The 22,570-nt window shown below is 36.3% G+C and overlaps 1 protein-coding gene across 8 annotated transcripts in view; it reads right to left on the bottom strand.

Annotated features, from left to right (window-relative positions):
• Positions 1 to 22,570, bottom strand: part of EVI5 (ecotropic viral integration site 5) — a 197,694-nt gene that overhangs the window by 124,165 nt on the left and 50,959 nt on the right. For all 8 annotated transcript variants that reach the window (XM_032423640.1, XM_032423630.1, XM_032423649.1 and 5 more), the window contains exons 3-9: positions 14,854 to 15,043; positions 13,979 to 14,203; positions 13,117 to 13,191; positions 7,250 to 7,375; positions 4,819 to 4,962; positions 3,646 to 3,735; positions 3,445 to 3,542 (exon numbers count right to left, since the gene is read on the bottom strand). In XM_032423640.1, coding sequence (XP_032279531.1) covers positions 3,445 to 3,542; positions 3,646 to 3,735; positions 4,819 to 4,962; positions 7,250 to 7,375; positions 13,117 to 13,191; positions 13,979 to 14,203; positions 14,854 to 15,043 — 948 coding nt within the window. The remainder of the gene's footprint in view (positions 1 to 3,444; positions 3,543 to 3,645; positions 3,736 to 4,818; positions 4,963 to 7,249; positions 7,376 to 13,116; positions 13,192 to 13,978; positions 14,204 to 14,853; positions 15,044 to 22,570) is intronic.

Here is a 22,570-nt window from a genome sequence, read left to right as displayed (position 1 = left end):
TGGGAGAGGGAGAAGCAGGCTTCCCGCCGAGCAGGGAGCCCGATGCGGGGCTCGATCCCAGGACCCTGGGATCATGACCTGAGCCGAAGGCAGATGCTTAACGACTGAGCCACCCAGGCGCCCCATAAATAAAATCTTAAAAAAAGAAAAAAAAATTACAACAAAAAAACCTAAGAATAATTGCTTACAAATTTCTTGTCTTAAAGGAACCTCTGAGCCTTTGTACATACTACCTTTCTGCCTAAAATGCCTGCCTTCTCTTCACTTGGCCAACCGCTACCTACTCTTCTAGACAGCAAAAAGTGAAATTTTGAAATAAGGTGATGTCACTTTTGTCAAAATTCTCTAATGGTTTCCCTTAGACTTAAAAATATAAGTCTGGTCCCTGAGGAGGCCAACATGTCCAACAGATCTTTACCAACAGTGAAAATGTTTTAGATCTATGCTGTCTAATATGGTAGCCACTAGCCAAATCTAAGTGACAATGAGCACTTGAAATGTGGCTAATATAACTGATGAATTAATCTTTAGTTTTTAAAATTTAAATAGCCACATGTAGGTAGTAACTACCTTATAAAACAGCCCAGCTTTAAATACCCCTTGCTCCCTACTATGTTTTGGATTTCATTGGCCAACACACTCCTATTTACCTATGCTACAGTCACACTGGCTTTTTGCTATTCTTTAAACATATTGATCACAAAAAAAAAAAAGAAAAATTTTTTAAAATTAAAAAAAAAAAACCCAAAACGTATCGCTCACATTCTGGCCTTAGTCATTACATTTACTGTTCTCTCAGCATGGAATACTATCACATGGTTTGCTCTCTCATTTCTCTCAGGTGTCTGCTCAAATGGTACCTTATCAGTCTATGTGCTCTATCCTTGAGTGCTCTACCTAAAATAGCACCCCATCACTCTATGTCCTTCATCCTGCTTTATATACTGAATACTGAAGGAGTGAAATGTCATGAATTCTGTAATTTACTTTCAGAAAAATATAATTTTATCCACTAAGAAAGTAGATGAAGTAAATGACAAAATATTAATGCTGAATCATTATATTGTATACCTGAAACTAATATAACACTGTGTGTTATTAACTATATTGGAATTAAAATTTTTAAAAAGATGAATATTAACTTTAAATCTAGATGATAAGCATATGGATATTTCTTTATTATTCCAGTGTCTCTCTGTATATTTGAAAAATGTCCCAAATGAAAAAAAAAATGGCAGATGAAATATGATCTGGAGCTAATGAGTAAACTATTCTTTCCTTCACAATTAAGTTTCATAAAAGGAGAATGAAATGCTATGTTGAGGTAGGTTTTGTTTTGTTGTTTTTAAGTCAGAACTCAAAAATACCTTTGTACATTGAAGAAAATGAAACAGAAGGAAGGGATGAAGATAAAAGTAGAAAAAACTAGTGGAGCAAGGACCTGGAAGAGATGGAAATAACATCCTGAATTAGCACTGTAAAGGCACAGAAATACTACATTCTGAAAAGGGAAGAAAAGAAATATGGCTAACTCTATAAGCTGGAAATTATAGGAGAAAAAGTTCAGAGAGCTTGAAAAATGATGGCTGATGAATTAACAAGCAAAATAGCCTGCCAAAGAGTTAGACAGGGCAAAATGGGCACAGAATCTGGGAAAAATGGCAAAGTTTGAAATAATCACCATGGGGAATGGGATAATTAATCAAGGTCAATAAAAATACACATGAAGTGACAATGCAGATACAACTTACTGCCAGCAATTTGTTTATGCAATGTTCTCTGACACTTGGCTACATGAACACAGGGTACAAAACATCAGATGAAGTATGCTTATTTGGATCAGAGGAGGCTATTTAACATCAGAGTAGAGATCTTAAGTGGAACAGAGATATTGTATGAGTAAGAGAGTGAAAGAACTAGAGGGTCGTAAGTTTGATAAGTAAATAGCATAACCAGAATTTCAGAAATGGGATTATAATGGTGATAAATAAAATCTAAAAGGAAAATCAGTTATGTTGTTCTCTGTAATTAAAGTAAAATAAATTCTCTTTTTGGCTAGTGTGATTTAAATGTGGTTTTACCAAGAGCTGGAAGTTGACATGGCCCCTAAAGGTTTTATCAATTATAGAACAGAATTGCTTTTTGGTCAATAATGTCTCAACATCATGGTGTAATTTCACAAGTAATTTATTAATAATAATAGTGAAAGCTCATAAATTGGCTTGTTTTTGTGAATTAGATCTGATTTTATTTATTTATAAGATTTCATTTATTTATTTGAGAGAGAGAGAGCAAGCACAAGCAGGGAGGAGGGTCAGAGGGAGAGGGAAAAGCAAACTCCCCACTGAGCAGAGAGCCCGATGGGGGACTCGATCCCAGGACCCAAGATCATGACCTGAGCTGAAGGCAGACGCTTAACCTCAGACTGAGCCACCTAGGTGCCCCTAGAGCTAATTTTAATAACATAATTCTCACTCATATTCTAATATATTTCCTGGGTAGGAACATCCATGGGAGTATGTCATACATGTGAATGGAATTTTATGTTACAGCAGTGAAGATACTGAGAACTGTTAGCATATAGTATTGCTATTATTTTAAAGTATCTTGTACCACAGAAAATAGTGTCAGGAATGGTAATTATGACCTCTGGCTAAGATTTATTTAAATACCAGAAGCTGGAAGAACAAGAGCTGTCATTCTTAATACCTTTACCATATTTCAAAAAATCTTTGGGAGCCAAGACTGCTTACCTTGGACTTCCATTAAATATATAACAAGAAAAGTTTCATTAGAAAATAATACACAATTAAAAAAAAAAAAACTTAGGGCACTTGGGTGGCTCAGTCGTTAAGCATCTGCCTTTGGCTCAGCATGGTCCCAGGGTCCTGGGATCGAGTCCCACATTGGGTTCCCAGCTCGGCAGGAAGCCTGTTTCTCCCTATTTCTCCCTACCCCACTCCCCCTGCTTGTGTTCCCTCTCTTGCTGTGTCTCTCTCTATCAAAATAAAAATAAAATCTTTAAAAAAAAAAACTTAAATTCTCAATCTATACCTCATATCTACCTTGTTGGTTAGACTAATCCTGAACTTAAGTTACAGTCTGGGGTTGAGCAAAAAAGAATGTCAGTGAAGTTGGATCACACCACAGAAGTGGTTTTCAAAATAACAGCACACTCACAGGTTCCTAATTCCAGTCAATGTGGAATGGGAAAGGGGAGTTTCACAGGTAATATATAATGGTCACAAGCACCACTACTAAGAGAAGTATGAAATTCCAACATTAATGTTATATTGAAACCAGTACCACCAAATAAAATGCTACAGTTCTATAAACTGAGGAAGAAAACTGCACTTATCATTGGACTGTTTTGACACTTCTATTTAATCTCCTATATGCTTCAACAAACACCCATGACTAAAAACCAAAATATAAAATACTTACTTTTTCATTTTTTTTGAGTTATATTTGACTTGGTAAGCTGCCTGGATTAATTTGTCTGGACCACCATCAAACTGATGTGGAATGACCTTCTGAAAGTGCTAATAAAACATAAGCAAAGTATAAGAACTACTTAGTGCTGTTTATTACTGACTAATTAAGAGTAAAATCTAAAGACACTCAAGAAATCATGAACTGACCTACCTGTAACATCCCTTCCATGTCAAGTTGCATCAGTTCTGCCTGATTCATTTGAAGAAGTGCTAATCCTACTCGAAACACTATTTCTAAACCCTGTGGAAACACATTTTTATAAAGCCAAATTTGTCTTACTCTTCCATTGACAAAAACTAATCATTCAAAAGAATACTAAGGTAAATATTTGTCTTACTAGAACTGGCAAACTTTTTTTGTAAAAAGTCAGATAGCAAATATTTTAGGCTTTGTAGGCTATGTGGTTACTGTCACAATTCAACTCTGCCACTAAGACCAAAAGCAGACGGAGATAACACAACAAATGGGCATGGCTATGTTCCAAGAAAACTATTTACAAAAATAAGTGGAAGGACAGTTTTAGTACCTGAACCAGTAGGGTCAGCACACAAATCACAGTTTCCTGGCTCCAAACTAAACTAATTTAACTAGGTAATATAAGCTAATCTTCCCAAGATGTAATTAACAACAATTAACACTGGGTTTGATTAAGATATTCTATCTATCTATCTATCTATTTATTTATTTATTTATTTATTTTATTTATTTTTAAGTAAGCTCTACGACCCTGAGATCAAGAATCACATGCTCTCCCGGCTGAGCCAGCCAGCCTTTATTAATACTGATTAATAACACTTTCAAGTGCTACCTACAATTTGTCACCTAACCTGCCTACCTTCTCATCCAAAATATAGAATAAAAGACAAAAGATGACTACAACATGACAATGACAATTAAACCTGCAATATATTCACGGAATAGAAAAAAAATATATTCATTACTTCTTGCTCTTTGGGTAACAGATGCAGAGCAATAATATTAACTGTAAGGCAAATTTCACTTCTCACTAATTCTCACTAAATCAATCAGGAGGTGATACAGAGGTTTAAGAGTGTGGGCTCCAGATTTCGACTGCCTATTTGAACGATGGTTACTACACTACTTATGTGCTGTGTGTCCACAGACAAGCTACTTAACCTTCCAGTAAGTCTCAGCTTCCTCATCTATCATCTATTAAATGTACTAACAGTACTTGATAGGGTTATTACAGGTTTAAAGGAGAATATCAAAGTAAGTAGTTTAGTATGGAACACATGGCTCCTCACTGCTTTGCACTAATGATTAACCCAATGATTCCTTTGCTCAGCCTGCCCATTAGCTTACCTCGGACATAAAGATATCAAATATCCTTGTTGCAATTGGTAATGGAAAAGTCGTAAGAAAGATAGTCAGAAACCAGGATGATGCATACATTGAGGTATGAAAACTCTGAGACTGAAAATGCACAAAGAGCTCTGGAAGATGCTCCTAAAGAGAAGAAAAGAATTAATTAAAACACAGTAAAATTGAGCATTTCAAACCAGATTACTGTGTGTATACGAGATAAGCCTATATCAAACACAAAGATCAGGCATCACTTAGAAAAGTTAAGATGTGGAGCGCCTCGGTGGCTCAGTCATTAAGCGTCTGCCTTCGGCTTGGGTCATGATCCCAGGGTCCTGGGATGGAGCCCCGCATCGGGCTCCCTGCTTGGCGGGAAGCCTGCTTCTCCCTCTCCCACTCCCCCTGCTTGTGTTCCCTCTCTCACTGTCTCTCTCTCTCTGTCAAATAAATAAACAAAATCTTTAAAAAAAAAAAGTTAAGATGTAGAAATTGATACATTCAGGATGATGGTTACTATCAGGGAAGGGAAGAAGGGGAAAAGGATGTGGAGTTAGAACTTAGGCTGTATCTGTAACATTTATTAATAAAAATAACAAAACAAGTAAATAAAACTTTAATATTTGTTTAATCATGTTGGTAGGAACATGGGGTCTGATATTCTCAATACTTTTCTATAAACTATAATAATTCCAAAAAAATTTTTTTAAAGGAAAGAAATGCTATACTGAAACACATTCATGTGCTATCTACCACTGATTACCTTCCTACCTTCTCACTTAAAATACAGATGCTTCCTCAATTCTAGTAATTCAAAACATAAATGACACATTAACTGAAAATAAACCACGAGAGATTAAGGTTGGTTAAAAACAAGCCTACGTGGGTCCCTGCGTGGCTCAAGTCAGTGTGATCTCCCAGTCCCACATCAAGCTCCCTGCTCAGCAGGGAGTCCACTTCTCCCTCTCCCTCTACCCCACCCCCTCATGCACACTCATGCTCTCTCTCTCAAATAAATAAATAAAATCTTTTTTAAAAAAGCCTACTATTTCAGAAAGAAAACTTTAACTAAGAATCATCTCAAGACCTACTTTGTCTTCTTTAAAATGTGCCAACATTTTGCATATCCCTTTTTGTCCCCACCACACATACAAAGGAAAGCATTTTAAAATTCTTGTAGGTAAGGCTGCCAGGGAAAAGGAGACTTGTAAAAGTGGTTCTCATGTCAGGTGAATCATTAACCTATATTCTTAAGTTCTGCTTATCTAATTGAAATTTAAGTAAATGAAAATACACCATTATATTACCGGACAATACAGTAAACTAATTTATATATTTATAGTTTACTATAGGGGCACCTGGGTGGCTCAGTCAGTTAAGAAGCTATCTTCGGCTCAGGTCATGATCCCAGGGTCCTGGGATCGAGCCCTTCGTCGGGCTCTCTGCTCTGTGGAGAGCCTACTTCTCCCTCTCCCTCTGCCTGCCACTCTGCCTATCTGTGCTCTCTCTCTTTCTGTCAAATAAATATAATCTTAAAAATATATATATATATATATAGCTTACTATATATATTATTAGTATATAATATATTAGTTAATAATATATATATCTCTACTATATATATGTAAATTAACTCCAGAAAGGTAAAATATTCCAAAATATATTTTTCACTTGATTTTGATTCCTCTCCTCCTCTTCTATATACCCTCACACAGTCACTAGACTCTTGGTCTTAAACTAGCAACATAAAAGCCTTATTTTAAGAAAAGATTACAGGCTAGCAAAAGAGTGAGATAAAAAGGGAAAGGTAGGAGAAAGGACTGAAAGAACCAGAACAGCCAAGTCTCAAAGGAAATGAACTGATGTCAGTGTCATAATGTCATAAGCTCCTATGAGAGCACAGTCTATTTAACAACAGAATACAATAGGGCATAAAAAGGAAACTCATGCATTTAGGCAATGTGGTTGTGATAGATTTGGAACAAATGCTTAAAGTCTGAATATGAAAACTGCAGTCAAGTTCCAGACTGTGATCTACCTGTAAACAGTATCTAACTGGGAAGTAGGTCTAAACTGTGTTAACCAACGAACAAATGATCACATGATTAAAACACTGATTTTTCAATTGCTATAATGCTTTTAACATTAAATTTGCTTAGTTGTCACTCAAACCAAGATGACACAAATATAAACGCAATATGCCTTTTTGTTAACACTACAATTTTAGGGGTGCCTGGGTGGCTCAGTCGTTAAGCATCTGCCTTCGGCTCAGGTCATGATCCCAGGGTCCTGGGATCGAGCCCCTTGTCGGGCTCCCTGCTCCGCGGGATTGCTTCTCCCTCTCCCTCTGCCCCTGCTTGTGTTCCCTCTCTCTCTGTGTCTCTCTCTGTCAAATAAATAAAATCTTAAAAAAAAAAAAAAACTACAATTTTACCTGTATCATGCATTCAAACTGGTACATACAAAGGCCCAATTCTGCCATACTTGGTTTAAAAAGTTCACGAAGTCTATAATCTTGCATTAATTTAACAAATACACAGAAAGCTTCTTCTTCTGGCATCTACATTAGGAGGGGAAAAAAAGCAACATAGGTTAATGTTCTGTCATACACAAATAAGCTAAATTCTATTTAAACTAAGTACCCATTCATCTATAAACACTGATTTGAGTGGCCATGTGATACAATGTTAAGTAGGAATCAAAAGGTTCCAATCTCCCATTCTCAGAATGAGAAGTTAAATCTTATAACCTCTGAGACTAACTGCCTCACTTGCCTAATTCATGAATTCAATCAACCAATATTCATTTAGAGCCAGATACTTCTGTTTTTCTGGGTATATACCAGTGAACAAAATAAACACTCTACCCTCATGGAACTTGAACATCCTACTGGGGGGAGACAGACGATAAATGTAATAAATCAATTAGTATGTATGCCAGATGGTTTTGAGTGCTACAGACAGAAAATAGAGTAGGGTACAGGAAATGCTGGAAGATACACTGCTATTTTATGTAGGCAGATTAGGGAAAGTCCCTTGATAGGGGAGCATTTGAACAGAATACTGAAGAAATAAGGGGGCAACTGAGGAAAGAACAGTCCTGGGAGAATGAATAAACAAGGCCTTGAAGTAGAATCACAATTGGCATGCTAAAGGAACAGCAAATAGGAGACTACTAATTAGGAGGAATTCTACAAGTGCAGTTAGGTTATGAAGGAGAAATACAGGGAACCAAATTACATAGAGCTTTAGAAGCCACTGTAAGGATTTGGACTTTTATCTTATGTGTGATGGGAAAACTTTCAACAGTTCTGAGCAGAAATGATAGGATACAGTATAGGTGTTAAACACACACACACAAACTTGTAAAATAAAATTTCAAAGAATCTGTAAGCAAGGTTTAAAAGTACCAATTTCACATTTTATGTGTAACTCACGAGAAAAACTATCAAATAAGATAATGAATGTAAGAGCTACACAGATATTCAGAATATTTTCTAATTTTCTAATGCTCATTCACTCACATTATAACAATGTGTTTTAAAAGAGGAAACTCAAAGGTTCTCTAGGTATTCTTCTTACTAAAGACTGCTTCTAATAACATTTTTCCTGGCCTTGACACAGCCATGGATAGAAGTCAAGTGTTACTGTTGGTAAAACCTGTACTTCCTTCCTCCCCACACACACAGCCACAGTTCTGCCTTGGAGACTATTTCTATCAATCCCTTCAAGCCCTACAGCCCCACTGCAAGAAGCCCAACAATCCAGAACTCTCATCCCATGTGGTTCTACTGCTCCTTAATCTAACCCTATATCCAGCCTTCCCTAAACCCTTTCCACAGCACTTTCTGGAACTCATAACCTGCCATCAACAAAATATCCTACCTACATCCTCAATCTCTCTACCAGATGTTCTTTCACCATTTTCCTCTAACTGAAACTTGTCTCCGCTAAGGTGGCTGTTTTCTCTCCCATAGCACTGGAAGAAGCCAAGGATTAGAGAGGTATATGTCCTTCCCTGGACCTTACTGACTCATTGTCATTGCATTAACTCCCCCTTCTCTCTGAAACAATACCTGTAGGTGTTACTTATGACTCTTCTTTTTTGTAGTATCTACAAACCTCTAGGTCACCGACCCAAACCCTACTCATTTTCATGAGGACTAATTCCCTGGCCTAGCAGATCTTTGCCTTCCTTTCCTCTAATGATCCTCACTCAGGCTCTAGAGCCACACCACTTAAGATTCAAATACCACTTAATAGAGTGGGAGAGACTACGCTATCCCTAAGCCCTCCCAACTTGAAAGTATATAATGGGCCACTCCTCATGACCCCAGTGCAACTCTTTCTGCCCATGGGTTCTGTTTCTGTGACCTTCAGCAAATAGAGGTTACTCTCTATTGCTCAGTTTCAACATATATCAAATGGGTAAAATAACAGCATTTATTTCATAGGGTTGCAATGAAGATTAATACACACAGAGTATTTACAGCTATATGACTTTGCAAGCATATCAGTCATTTATAGCACACTACCTTTTTTCTGTTCCTGTGCTCTCTGCTACCTACCCTGTTACATTTATTCATTCACTTATATCTACAATTACTCTTGCCTCTCTCTCTCAGTAATAATTCCAACTCAAAAACTCCACCCTTGGATAAATCCAACTCTACAACTACATCTAGATAGCAGAAAGTGGCTGGGTAAAAACAAAACACTTAATCATGCTGGCTGGTCTCACTTTGAATTCAGGACCACTAATGTCAGTGGGTATTTAATGCTTCTGGTATATTTTATTTCCCTAATTCAATCACTCTCATTCTCCTAGGCCACCATTTCAAACTTCTCTGTCCTCAAGCTTCCATTACCTCCTTCCCACTCAACTCTAAGCTAATGATCTTATTTGGTATTTCAATTTTTTAAAAATTAGAAGCAATTAGAACAGAATTTTCCCATTCTCACACCACCACAAATACCATCCTACCTGCATCTGTACCCATTTTATAACCCCTAGACTCTCTCTTCTATTGGCCTGAACCTTTAGTTCTCGTCTCATATTTTCAAATGCCCTACTTACATTTCCACTTGGATGTCCAAAAGACATCTCAAACCACTTGTAATTTCCTACCCTGCCATTCCTTGCCCAAACTTCCACTCAAAATCCATATGCGTCATCACAATCTCCTTCCTCTTTTACTCCACATCTAATCTTTCAGTAACTCCTGTTGGCTCTAAATTCAAATTATTTCAAGAATCAACCACCTCCGACCATTCACAGCTAGTCCAAACCACCATCAAAAGAGCAGCCCGTTGTCTGGACAACTCCACAAGGCTCTTCATTGATGTGGGAAACAAAAGCAGAAGAAAAGTCTCTCCATTCTGCTCCACTGACAAGACCGTGACACAGGCAGAGCGATATTCCTCCAGGAACTCAGCTGCCTCGATGTTAATATTTTGCTAAGGATAAAAGGCAATCTTAGCCCAACCCCAGGAACCTGTAAGTCTACTTTAACATATAAAAATTCCTTTGGAAATTTCCTTTATCTCTACTCCCCAAGATACATGTTGGCAATCATCCCCCAAACATACGACCCACTGATATACATCTGAAGGGTCTCATGACTAAGGTTTTACTAGACAGGAATAAATGACCTTTACCCAACAATAGCTAGCCCCCTCAAGGTTCTGGAAACCTTGTTCCCAAAACTCCTTAGAGACTACGCTATCCCTAACCCCTCCCAACTTGAAAGTATATAATGGGCCACTCCTCATGACCGCAGTACAACTCTTTCTGCCCATGGGTTCTGTTTCTGTGTTTTATTAAAAACCACCTTTTGCACCAAAGTCATCTCAAGAATTTTTTCCTGGCCATCGGCTTTGAACTCAATGTTTTTCCTACATCATTCATGGGTCACTCTGCCACCTCCCTGTGCTTTCTTCCTGTCTATTCCCTGTACAGCATGGAACTGCCAGAGTGATCCTCTCAAAGCATGAATTAGACCATTTCACTCTACGGCTCAAAACACTCTAGTGGCTTCTCATATCCTCAGTAAAAGCCAAAATCCTTACAAGATCCTACATTACATGACCCCTTACTACTTCTCTAACCTCTTCTCCTACCACTACCTTCCCCTTTGCATTCCACCCCTACCACCCCTCATTCTAGTCACAGTGGGAATGAATACATTTTTTTGTCTTACAAGAATTCCTTCTCTTCTGAACATATCAAAAAAAGTTTCATTCCCTTCTTCCTCTGCAATAGCATTGATATGGGAACTGACAATATTTTTAAAAAAATGAGTTGAAATAATTGAATAAAAGACCCAAAAGAAAAAAATCAGTGGGCCCTTCTCAAAAAGACTGAAACAATGGTCACAAAATGAAAAAGTGTGACAACAAGTGAAATATAAATATGAAGAACAATCGCGCTGCTACATACTTTCTCTATGACACTAACTTAAAGAGAATCCATGCCTTTTGCAAAGGTCTAACGGTGGCAAAATCTACCTAATTTTATATGAGTATTAAGATACACACAAAACATATATCCAGCACTTTTAGCTATTTTCAAACAACATGTACTAATTAAGCTAACTTTGCAAAATTTTTTTCTCAGACTCCAAGTTGCGTTGCCAAGCTAGTATGTGGGAGGCAATAGAGCAATGGGTGTATCAGAATGAGCTTTAGAAACAAAGAGAGGGGGCTTTCTAGCTTATGGCCCTAGGCTAGAAAATTATTATTATGGCAATGTATTAGCTGCCATTGACAATACTAGCTAAGTAAATTAATCACTAAATAAAAGTACCACTACCAGACTACAGTATCCTGAAGGAAAATGTGATGGCCCCTTAGGATTCCTACAGAGCTAGGTCTGCTGTTAGGAGATTCCTAACTCAAGTAAGGAAAAGCTGCTCTTTAAATGCTCAATAGAAATGACTACTGAAAGGTTATTTTGGAGCTAATATGAAAGTAAAAGGCATAGAATTATGAAAAAAAATTACTGGATTGATAATAGGAATGCTTGAGTTCAATAGTAAAAATCCTACCAATACTAATCAATTACAAATTAGGAAAAATCACAATCGTACAAAACCGTTACACCTCGACATTAACAAAACTAGTTTTGTTTTTATTATTTACAAGCCAATGTCACCTAGAAATGGACAATTATCCTACAACAATTGGTAGTAGTTCTTATGTTATAAAACAAAATAAAAATCTGTCACTTTTATTATAAACCAATGTCTCTGACATCAGGTTTTTGCTACTCAGAAAAGTAGCGTCACAGTTAGAGAGCTTTAAAACTCAGGCAGAACTCTCAGGAAACTGAAGCAAAGAATGGGGAAACAGTTTCAGATTCCTACTCTGCTTTTATCTACCAAGAAAAGTGATCTTGGGCAAGACACCAAACTTTTATTGCATGTCTACTATGTGGAAAACACCAGCTAGGTTTTTACATTTATTATCTCATATGACCTCACAATGAATCTGACAGTAGATAGTATTACCTAATTCAGGCTCAGAGAGAGACTAAATAATCTAGCCGACATTCACAGAATTCAGTGTAGTACTAAGATGCAAAAACCAGTATATATGACTCAAATCATAGCTATCGCCAAGGTTTCTCTTCAGATTACATTTTAGTCTGAGAATAATATAGAGTATGATGGACTTGAAAAAAAAATTTCAACAAAGGTGAAGAGAAAACACTATTTACCATTTCCCCTCAAAGATATAAATGATGATCCTGTCCCTGACTTCTGAAAACATCCCACCCGAACCCACTCCAAAATTATTCGCTGGTAATGGAAATATAGGTTGTATCTCTGGGGCAGTAAGAATAACTGAGTACCTCTATTTTAGAGCCTATAACAAGGTAGGCGTAACAAGCCCTCAACTCTATCACAACCAAAATTTCTGTGTAAATTTGCAAAGATGTATGATATTAATAAGATTTTCATATCAACACTTCAATCATGTCCTCCTTGGTTTGGAAAAGGTGAGTCTTTATTAAATACTGACATGTAAGTTAAGATTTAAAAGTAGATACAGGCTTTAGTGGAATATTATGGTCCAAATGTAGATACCAAGAAGTTGAAATTTTGTTTAGTGGCAGGATATTATTGCATATGTTATTTTCAACACTTTTAATATTTTAAACTGCAAACTAAATATCCCTATTTAAATTATGCCTAGGGAAAAATTTCCAGTATCTAATGCTTAATAAAAACAAGGATGATTTTTAAATTCTCCAACTTCAATAAAGAACTTAATCAGACACTTAATACTTGTACTAACTTACCTGCATAAGCAACAATCCAACTATAAAAGCACTTCCTTGACAGTAACCAACCTCACGATCCACTAAAGAATATGCCTAAAAAGTAAAAAAATGTTCAGAATACTTTAACATGATGTATTATATCTTCCTTCTCTAAAAACCTAAAAATCGTGAGACAGTGGAGTAAAGACCATTTATTTTTTAGAAAAGCTTTTGCTTGTTTGTTATACAAGTTATCCTGTAAGTGTTTAAAAAGTAGGTGATTTATTATATAAAATTTTCTTTTGACAATTTCCCAATTAGAAACTGACAGCTCCTAAGGACAAGAAAATAAAGGAATTTGTACTCAGTGAAGTAACTAAGCTTAAAAAATGTTTATCTGAGATAAAACCAGAGTAAGGTTAGGGTAAAGCACTGGAAAAACTGAGATGGTTTAAGAAGAAATTAATATTTCGCAGAGGTAGTTGAAAGGGAAAAGAATTATGAGAAGAAAAAAGGCAATATTGAAAGAAAAAATTACAATGGCGCACACTTTTAATGGCTAAGAACTTTTAACAGTGCTGGCCACAGTAAGCAGAAAACTTTGTTCCTAGATTGTGAAACTCACAGAAGATAAATTATCCATTTTCATAAATGATCTTTCTATGGTGTATAGTGATTTATAGGTTATTTGATTTCAACCAACTAGTACTAAGCAAAGTGATGAATTTTCTAAGTTCTCTAAACTAGACAGTAATGTAGCATCAAAAATAAAGCAGAAATTAGGCTAACAACAAATTTTTGCAGAAGAAACTGATTATTGTGCCGAGGATTCATGCTTCATTATATGTATAATTTCAATCTTCTGAGAATTCATTTCAAAAAATGAATAAATAGAACTTACCTTCATTACATTAAATAAAACCTCCTGTCCAAGGCTATCTTTTTCCTTAAAAAAATTGTGTTCAGGATAAGTTCTAGCAATGTCCCTTCGGATCAATTTTTCACATGGTGAGGTCATTTTCAGGAGTTCTGAATACTGATCCTTAATTGGCATACTTTGTGCACTGCATAAAAGTTGCCAAACTATTGCTCTAAAGTGGTGGGGTATCCCTTTACGAACAAGCTCCTAAAAATAAAAATAAACGTAAAATAAAATTTTAAAAATGAACCAGTTAAGTCTCCTACCTTAAAAGCCAAAGAAGACTTACTGGGGGTTGGAATGGAGTAGAACATTCTATCAAATTTATAATTCACAAAGCTACTCTTAATACTAGGGAACCTTTTAACCAAGGCTAAGACTTGGCCCTTGGCTGTATCCTATTCTGTTCAGAGGGTTACAATGCCATGGATAAATTCTTGACATTTCTCCCAAAGTATGGCCTCTAAAGCTACTAAGGAAGTAATTGATAATCTGCAGAGCTGTGAATGAAAGCACAGTAACCATTATCTTTCAAAGGGGTGTTTTAGGCAAAAAAAGTTAAATACCGATAATTCAAAGATATCAGATGTTACAACTTCATTCCTGAATCTATAAAATGTGAGGATTTAATTTCTAAAATAATTTTCAGCTATATATTTCTACCATTAGGATACATCTATAAAAACTGATATGTACAGTCAAAACTTTTATGGGCACAAATAAATGAAAACATAAAGCAGAGCTCTATTACAGCCCTTGGAAAGTACTAGAATCTGATTTTTTAAAATCTTCTATTAATCCATGCCTTGATGCCCCTTTGGGATAAGAGGAAGAACTTCAACAAAGAATACGAATACCTTAACTTGCTTTTCCTTCTTTTTGCGTACATCTTCCCATTCATTAACAATTCTTCCCCAAAGAATCCAAGAATCTTCTTCAAGGTGGCTGAGGTTGCTAGAGGCTGATGAACTTGATACAAGGGAGGAGCCACTGTTTCTTCTTGACCCATTTACAGATCTTAAAGACTTACTATCCGTCTCTAACAATCTAAAACATAATTAAAAATTGCTCAAGATCTAATTTCACAGTGATACTTGATGAAGTAATGATGATACTTAGAGCTTCACTATAGCTGTGGTTTTAGAATATGCATAATTTCAATAATATCTGATTGGCATCTATAAAATTACTGCTATTTTTGTTATCTAAGCATAGCAATTTGAAAAAAATTTTAATATTTATTTGAGAGACAGAGAGAGCAGGGGGAGAGGCAGAGGGGTAGGGAGAGGGAGGGGAAAAGAATCTCAAGCTGACTCTGCACTGAGCGCAGAGCCTGCCACAGGGCTTGATCTCACATCCCTGAGATCATGAACTGAGCTGAAACCAAGAGTTGGATGCTTAACTGACTGAGCCACCAGGTGCCCCACAATTTCAGAACTTGATGGTAAATTATGTTAAATATTTTAGTGCTATTAGTCCCATTATAATTTCCCTTCATCTCCACTAAAAATAGAAATTAGGAGAAATCTGGTGAGAAAAACAGTTGGGAGGGCTTCAGGAAAAAAGAAACTACAGTTGGAACAGGTATAACAAATTCTATGAAAGAACTAATCCTAATATGTTTAGAATATGTCCTGGGCTAGAAAAAAGCAAGGCAAAGCCATACAAATCATCCAAATCCCTTCTCTTTTTTAATTTTTCTCTACCCATGTATATATAAATCTGCCCAAAGTGTTTTGTTTGGTCATGCAGTGTTTGTATAAATTGAACAATTATTAATATGAAAATTGGAAGATTTTACTTATTTGTTTATATACACATATATTTATATTTATTTACAATTCTGGGGTTCTCTTGAAAAATAAAAAGATAGGGCAAAACCAGGCCCATATTTCTGCATAGGAACAACAAGGTGTAGCAGAGTAAGAGCTTCTCCCTTTAGATGGAGGACTTTAATCCACTCAATCTCCATAATCCCTACTATCTCCCAAAAACTCAGGCCAACTAACAGCTGTTATTTATCACTGGGTTTGCACTCTCAAACAAAGACCTCTTCACTCTTAAGGACCTATAGCCTTTGTGTTTCCTTATCTGTTGAAAGATGAATTAAGATAATTTCAGAGATCAATTCCATGACTCATCACAACATCAAATCCATTATTTCTTTTATAAAGAAACAGACTATAAAAAAAAGGTTGGAAAATGTGGCTCCATCACTATAAAGATGTAAATTACATGTCATTCAAATAAGGGTCCTAAAAGAGCTATTTGTGTTTTTAACATGGCTTCTATTTACTTCCAGTAATTTCTTGAGTAAGTCATCTGCTTAGGATATAAGAAATGCTCGCAGTAGTAATTTAAGATAAATAAAAACTAATAAAGGAAAGAAACGTATATGTCAAACCCTACTGAACAGACTACAGAAACATCCTTTATATTTATAATTTACTCATCCTTATATCCCTGACAGCATTTAACTCAGTACAAAGTACATTAAATACTGAGATGAAATAAAATCAAAATTCCCATATTAAAAAAAACTTCAAATCCCAAATATGTCATATTCAATAATACAACACAATAACACAAATTGAACAAATTCTATCCTTATTCATGGGATAATTTAATACATTTCCATTTCAACATAATTTATATAAAATATCCCAAATATTGCTAGAAACAGAAAAATTTATACAACCAGGCAAATTAAGGGTCAACTATTTGCTATAAATATTCTTTATTAGAAAAAAATAATGATGATGTTTTACTTAAATACTGTTTTTTCCACAGATATTATTTCAGTAAGTCCACAATATATCCTATGGAAAAATTAGTAAACATATGTAAATACTTTTATGTATGAGTCTAATCCCTCAGAATTCTAAATGGAATAGAGAAACAAGGTTTACTGAAACAACTTGAACCTAAGTCCTGTATTTCAGTTCATTATTCATTGAGTGCTTGCTATTAGGCCAAGTAACTAAGCTACAGCACTACCATCAATAGAGAGACATGGAGTTAAAAAGAAAATAATGGTATTTCCTAAGTTAAATGTAAGTTTGAGATACAATGGAAATATAGATGAAAAAGTGCCTAAACAGAAGGCTTTTTTTGGAGAGTCAGAAAGGTCTCAGAGATTGCCAAGTTATAACTTCTGGTATAAGCAGGAATGCCAAGTGCAATCATGGGTGAGTTAGAGAAGAGGGTAAAGCAGTTTATCTTCAGAGGACAGTGAAATAACATAAACAAATACACAGAACTGTAAGAAAAAATGTATAAATGAAGTATTCCAAATAAAGATACTACATTATTTAAAATACTGTCCCTGGGGCTCCTGGGTGGCTCAGTTGTAAAGCGTCTGCCTTAGGCTCAGGTCATGATCCCAGGGTCCTGGGATCGAGCCCCGCATCCGGCTCCCTGCTACGCGGGAGGCCTGCTTTTCCCTCTCCCACTCCCACTCCCCCGGCTTGTGTTCCCTCTCTCGCTGTGTCTCTCTCTCTGTCAAATAAGTAAATAAGATCTTTAAAAAATAAAATAAAATAAAACAGGGGCACCTAGGTGGCTCAGTCACTGGGCGTCTGCCTTCGGCTCAGGTCATGAGCCCAGGGTCCTGGGATTGAGCCCTGCATCAGGCTCCCTGCTGCGCAGGAAGCCTGCTTCTCCTTCTCCCACTCCCCCTGCTTGTGTTCCCTCTCTCTATGTGTCTCTCTCTGTCAAATAAATAAAATCTTTAAAAAAATAAAAAAAATAAACTAAAATAAAATACTGTCCCTGCCTTAACTACCATGACATATAAAAATGACACAAATGGACAACAGCCATGAATATAAAAGTTAAAACTATTAAAACTCCTTGAAGAAAACAGGAAAAAGCCTTTACCCCTGGAGGAGGCAAAATGTGTTAAAAAGACACAAGGAAACACTAACCATAAAAGAGAAAATTGATTAAAAAATAAAGTGGACTTCATCAAACTTTAAAACTCTGCTCTTCAAAAGATACCGCTGAGAAAATGAAAAGGTAAGCCATAGTCTGAGAACAAAATGTTCTCAACATATGTATCTGACAAAAGATTAGTATCCAGAATATACTAAGAACTCTTAAAATCAATAATTAAGAAAGCAAACAACACAGCTGTTTAAAGGAGTAAGGGACTAAAACTGACACTTTACAAAGAAAGATAATCAAGTGGCCAATAAGCAATCGGAAAACACTTAACATCTTTAGTCATCAGAGAAATGCAAGTTAAAATCAAACTATGTATACATTAAAATGGCTACAATTTTAAAGATTGACCATACCAAGTGTTGCCTGGGATGGAAGTACTTGTAACTGTCATATAGTGATGTCATACTTCAACCTCTTTGAAGAACTAAATACATTTTCATATGACCCAACAAGAGAAAGACTTGAAGAAAGTTCATAGAAGTTTTATTCGTAATAGTTAAAACCTAGAAACAACTCAAATATCCAGAAAAAATAAGTGATCAAATTGTGATATATTCATTCATTGCAATATTACTGTGCAATAAAAAGAAACAAACTGCTGATACATATAACATAGATGAACCTTATAAATGTTAGGTCGGGTGAAAGAAGTCAGATGCAAAAAAGCATATACTACATGATTCCACATATATGAAGTTCAAGAACAAGTATAGTGTAGAAGAAAATACAGGAGTAAGTCCTCATGACTCAGGGTTAGGTAAACCCTTCTTAAAAATGACACCAAAAGCACAAGTGACTAAATAAATAAATACACACAAACACACACACACAAATGGAACTCATCAAAATTAAAAATGTTTCATACCTTCCTGGATGCCATCAAGAAAGGGAAAAGAAAACTCACAGAATGGGAAAAAATATTTGCAAGCCAGAAGACCTATATCTAGAATATGTAAGAAACTCTTACAACTCAATGGTAAAGACAAACAACCCAATTAAAAAATGGGCAAAGAACCAGAATAGACATTTTTCAAAAAAAAGATATACAAATGGCCAATAAGCACATGAAAAGTTGTTCAACATCACTAATCATTTGGGAAATGCAAACCAAAACCATAGTAAGACACCACTTCACAACCACTAGGATGGCTGTAATCGAAAAGACATAATAACAAATGTTGGTGAAGAAATGGAGGCATAGGAACCCTTAGACACTACTTATGGGAATGTAAAATGGTAAAACCACTTTGGAAAACAATATGGTAATTCTTCAAATGATTAAACAAAGAATTATCATGTGAACCAGCAATTCCAGTCCTAGGTATATAACCAAGATAAATGAAAATCTATGCCCAAGAAGGGACAGGAGGTGACTGCTAATGAATGTCAGTTCCCTGTGGTGACAGCTGCACAAAACTTACACAACAAATGTTCATGGCAGCATTACTCATACCACCCAAAAAAGTGGAAACAATCCAATGTCCATCAACTGTTAAATGGATTAAAAAAACACTGGTATAGCCATATAATGGAATATTATTCGGTCATGAAAAGGAGTGAAATATTGGTACATGGACAAAACTTGAAAACATTATGCTAAGTGAAAGAAGTCACAAAAGGAAACATATTGGATGATTCCACCTATATAAAATATCTAGAACTCAGAAAGTAGGTTTGTTGTTGCTGAGAACTGGAGGAGAAGTGAGAGGAGCAAGAAGGAATGGACAGTGACTGCTAATGAACACGTGCTTTCTTATAGTGATGATTATACAACTCTGAATACATGAAAAACACTGAATTGTATACTTTAAACTGGTGAATTGTATGTATATGAGTTATAGCTCAAAAAAGTGTTATATAAAAAAAGAACAGGTAAAATATATCGATGACAATAAAAATCAGAAGAGAGATTTCAGCGGGGTGAGGTTGCTAGAAAGGGCACAAGGGAATTTTCTGGGATGATAGGAATTTTCTACCACGATAGAAATCATCTATGTGTTAATGGGCATGTGGGTTATACACAAATTTGTCCAAAATCAAACTATACTTAAGAACTGAGCATTTATTTCTCTGATTGCAAATTATATATCAACTTTATAAAAATTTATAGAAAATACTGTCTGTGGTTAATGACACTAGAAGTAGTGACAATTAGGTGAGAAACTACTGCTTTCTATTGTTGAAAGCCCTTTAAAACTTTTTTTAAAATAATGACTATTACTTTGTAAAGGACTATTTTTTATACATTAAATGTATCTATTTTGTTTTATTGTTGTTTTTTTAAAGATTTGTTTATTTAAGAGAGAGAGAGACAGAATGAGCAAGAGGGGCATAGGGAGAAGGAGATCCCAAGCAGACTCCATGCTGAGCACAGATCCTGATGCAAGGCTGGATCCCAGGACCCCAAGATCATACCTGAGCTGAAACCAAAAGTCAGACTTTTAACCGACTACGCCACCCAGGTGCCCCTAAATGTATCTATTTTGTAAAAAAAGGAAAATATGAACATTATTCCATTTTTTCCTTTTCTAATTGTTAGTCATTCTAGCAAATTTCAGACTTTTCTAAAGATAAACTTTAGAATTTTTTTCAATGTTTTAGGTATAATGAAGAAGTCTTTTCCAGAAGTAATACTTGAACTGATACTGTTAAGACCCTCCCCACTGAGCTTCTAAGTCATGGTACACAGGAAAAGAATTTACACACTCATTAAGAAAATGTAGACTTGGGGCACCTGGGTGGCTCTTTCAGTTAAATCTGCCTTCAGCTCAGGTGATGATCTTAGAAGGTCCTGGCACTGAGCCCTGCATTAGGCTCCTGCTCAGTGAGGAGTCTGCTTCTCCCTCTACCTCTGCCTCCTTGCCCCTGCTTATGCTGTCTCTCTCTCTCAAATAAATAAATAAAATCTTTTTTAAAAAAAAGAAAGAAAATGTAGACTTCATAGAATGTGTAGTTAGAAACAAGTATTTTTTTTTTTAAAGATTTTTATTTATTTATTTGACAGAGAGAGAGTTAGCGAGAGCAGGAACACAAGCAGGGGGAGTGGGAGAGGGAGAAGCAGGCTTCCCGCTGAGCAGGGAGCCTGATGTGGGGCTCGATCCCAGGACCTTGGGATCATGACCTGAGCTGAAGGAAGACGCTTACGACTGAGCCACCCAGGCACCCCAGAATCAAGTATTCTTATCTCTCTTTGCTAAATACAGTGATGAAACAACTCAGGAAGACTCCTAAACAGGCTGCCACCTAGTTTCAATATAATTAAAGTATTCTGACATGGTAGTAGAGGATGTGTACTACCTGAAAATGTCGACAATTTCCAAAGACTTGAGGCCAGCAACTGGTAAAATGGTAATATGGCATTACTCATAGGTCCTTGGACTACTGAGAAGTCTATTCAAAATGTACTTATTTCCCTGTTTCCAGAGCATGTGGGTTCACTGCCTTGCACAGATTTATTGCAAAAAAAGGAAACTACCTTTCTATCCCATCATAAGTTCCGTATGACTAATATAAGAAGAAATTTATCAGATTCAAGGAAAAGAATACTGGCCCAGCAGGAATACTGTATGCTACAATCAAAGGCATGCCCCACAGGTTTGGGTGGCCTCCTGGACCTTTTTTATCTGCCACTGCTATACAGTAATTCACAAGTGCAAATCTATTCATCCTCCCAGAATGCTGCCAGACTAAGACATCAGAGGATCTTTATTGACTGGAGAATACATAATCTTTAGTCTAAGTAAGCAACTCCAAGTTTTTGTTAGGGCAGCTCCAGCTCTAAGGACAGCATTCAAAATGGCTATAGCCCCACATTATCTGAGATGCGGGTGCTAAAGCTAATTTTCCGTTGGACTTCACTTCAAGTAGCATCAAGGATGGAGAAAGTCTAGGTTTGGCTGCTTCCAGAAGCTTAAAAGAGTTGGGAGAGAAAAAGCATTTCCAGTTCCCTGGAACCCAGTTTGACTAAACTGAGAACAAGGGAATATGTCAACACAGAGAGTAGTTTCAGTTTTATTTTATTAGACAGATTACCTTCACCATAACTTTGGTACTGAGAACTGAACCTTATCCTCACCAAGGGGTCACCTACCTAAGGAAAAACAGCACAATGTGTACTACTTCATGATGGGCATATGAGAAAAAAAGAGTAGCTTGTGTGTGGCAGTGCACACTTGATGAACATTAAAGAAAAAGCCTCTCACAATAATACCATGATTGAAAAACACAATGGAGGAGAAGGAAAACAATGGGTTCTCTTTTGGGTATTTGGAGTATGAAGACCTTGGGGGACATCAATGTAGGTAAGAAGCACAGCAATGGAAAAGACAAGTCGGAACCTTAGAATAGAGGTGAAGCCCACAAAGAGAAATCTGGCAATTATTGTAGTCCCCCCTTATCCGCAGCTTTACTTTCTGCAGTTTCAGTTACCCACAATCAACTGGGGTCCATTAGCAGATGATTCTCCTTCTGACATATGGTCAGCAGGTCAACAGTGGCCTAATGCTATGTCACAATGCCTACGTCACTCACCTCACTTCATAGGTAGGCATCTTACCATCTCACATCATTACAAGAGAACAGTACATTAAGATATTTTGAGAGAAACCTCACTCACACAACTTTTATTAG

The sequence above is a fragment of the Phoca vitulina genome, unplaced genomic scaffold (genome assembly GCF_004348235.1).
Source record: "Phoca vitulina isolate PV1807 unplaced genomic scaffold, GSC_HSeal_1.0 scaffold2, whole genome shotgun sequence".
Lineage (NCBI taxonomy): Eukaryota > Metazoa > Chordata > Mammalia > Carnivora > Phocidae > Phoca > Phoca vitulina.
The sequence above is the reverse complement of the archived record's forward strand: the minus strand, read 5'-3'. Positions and strand labels throughout refer to the sequence as shown.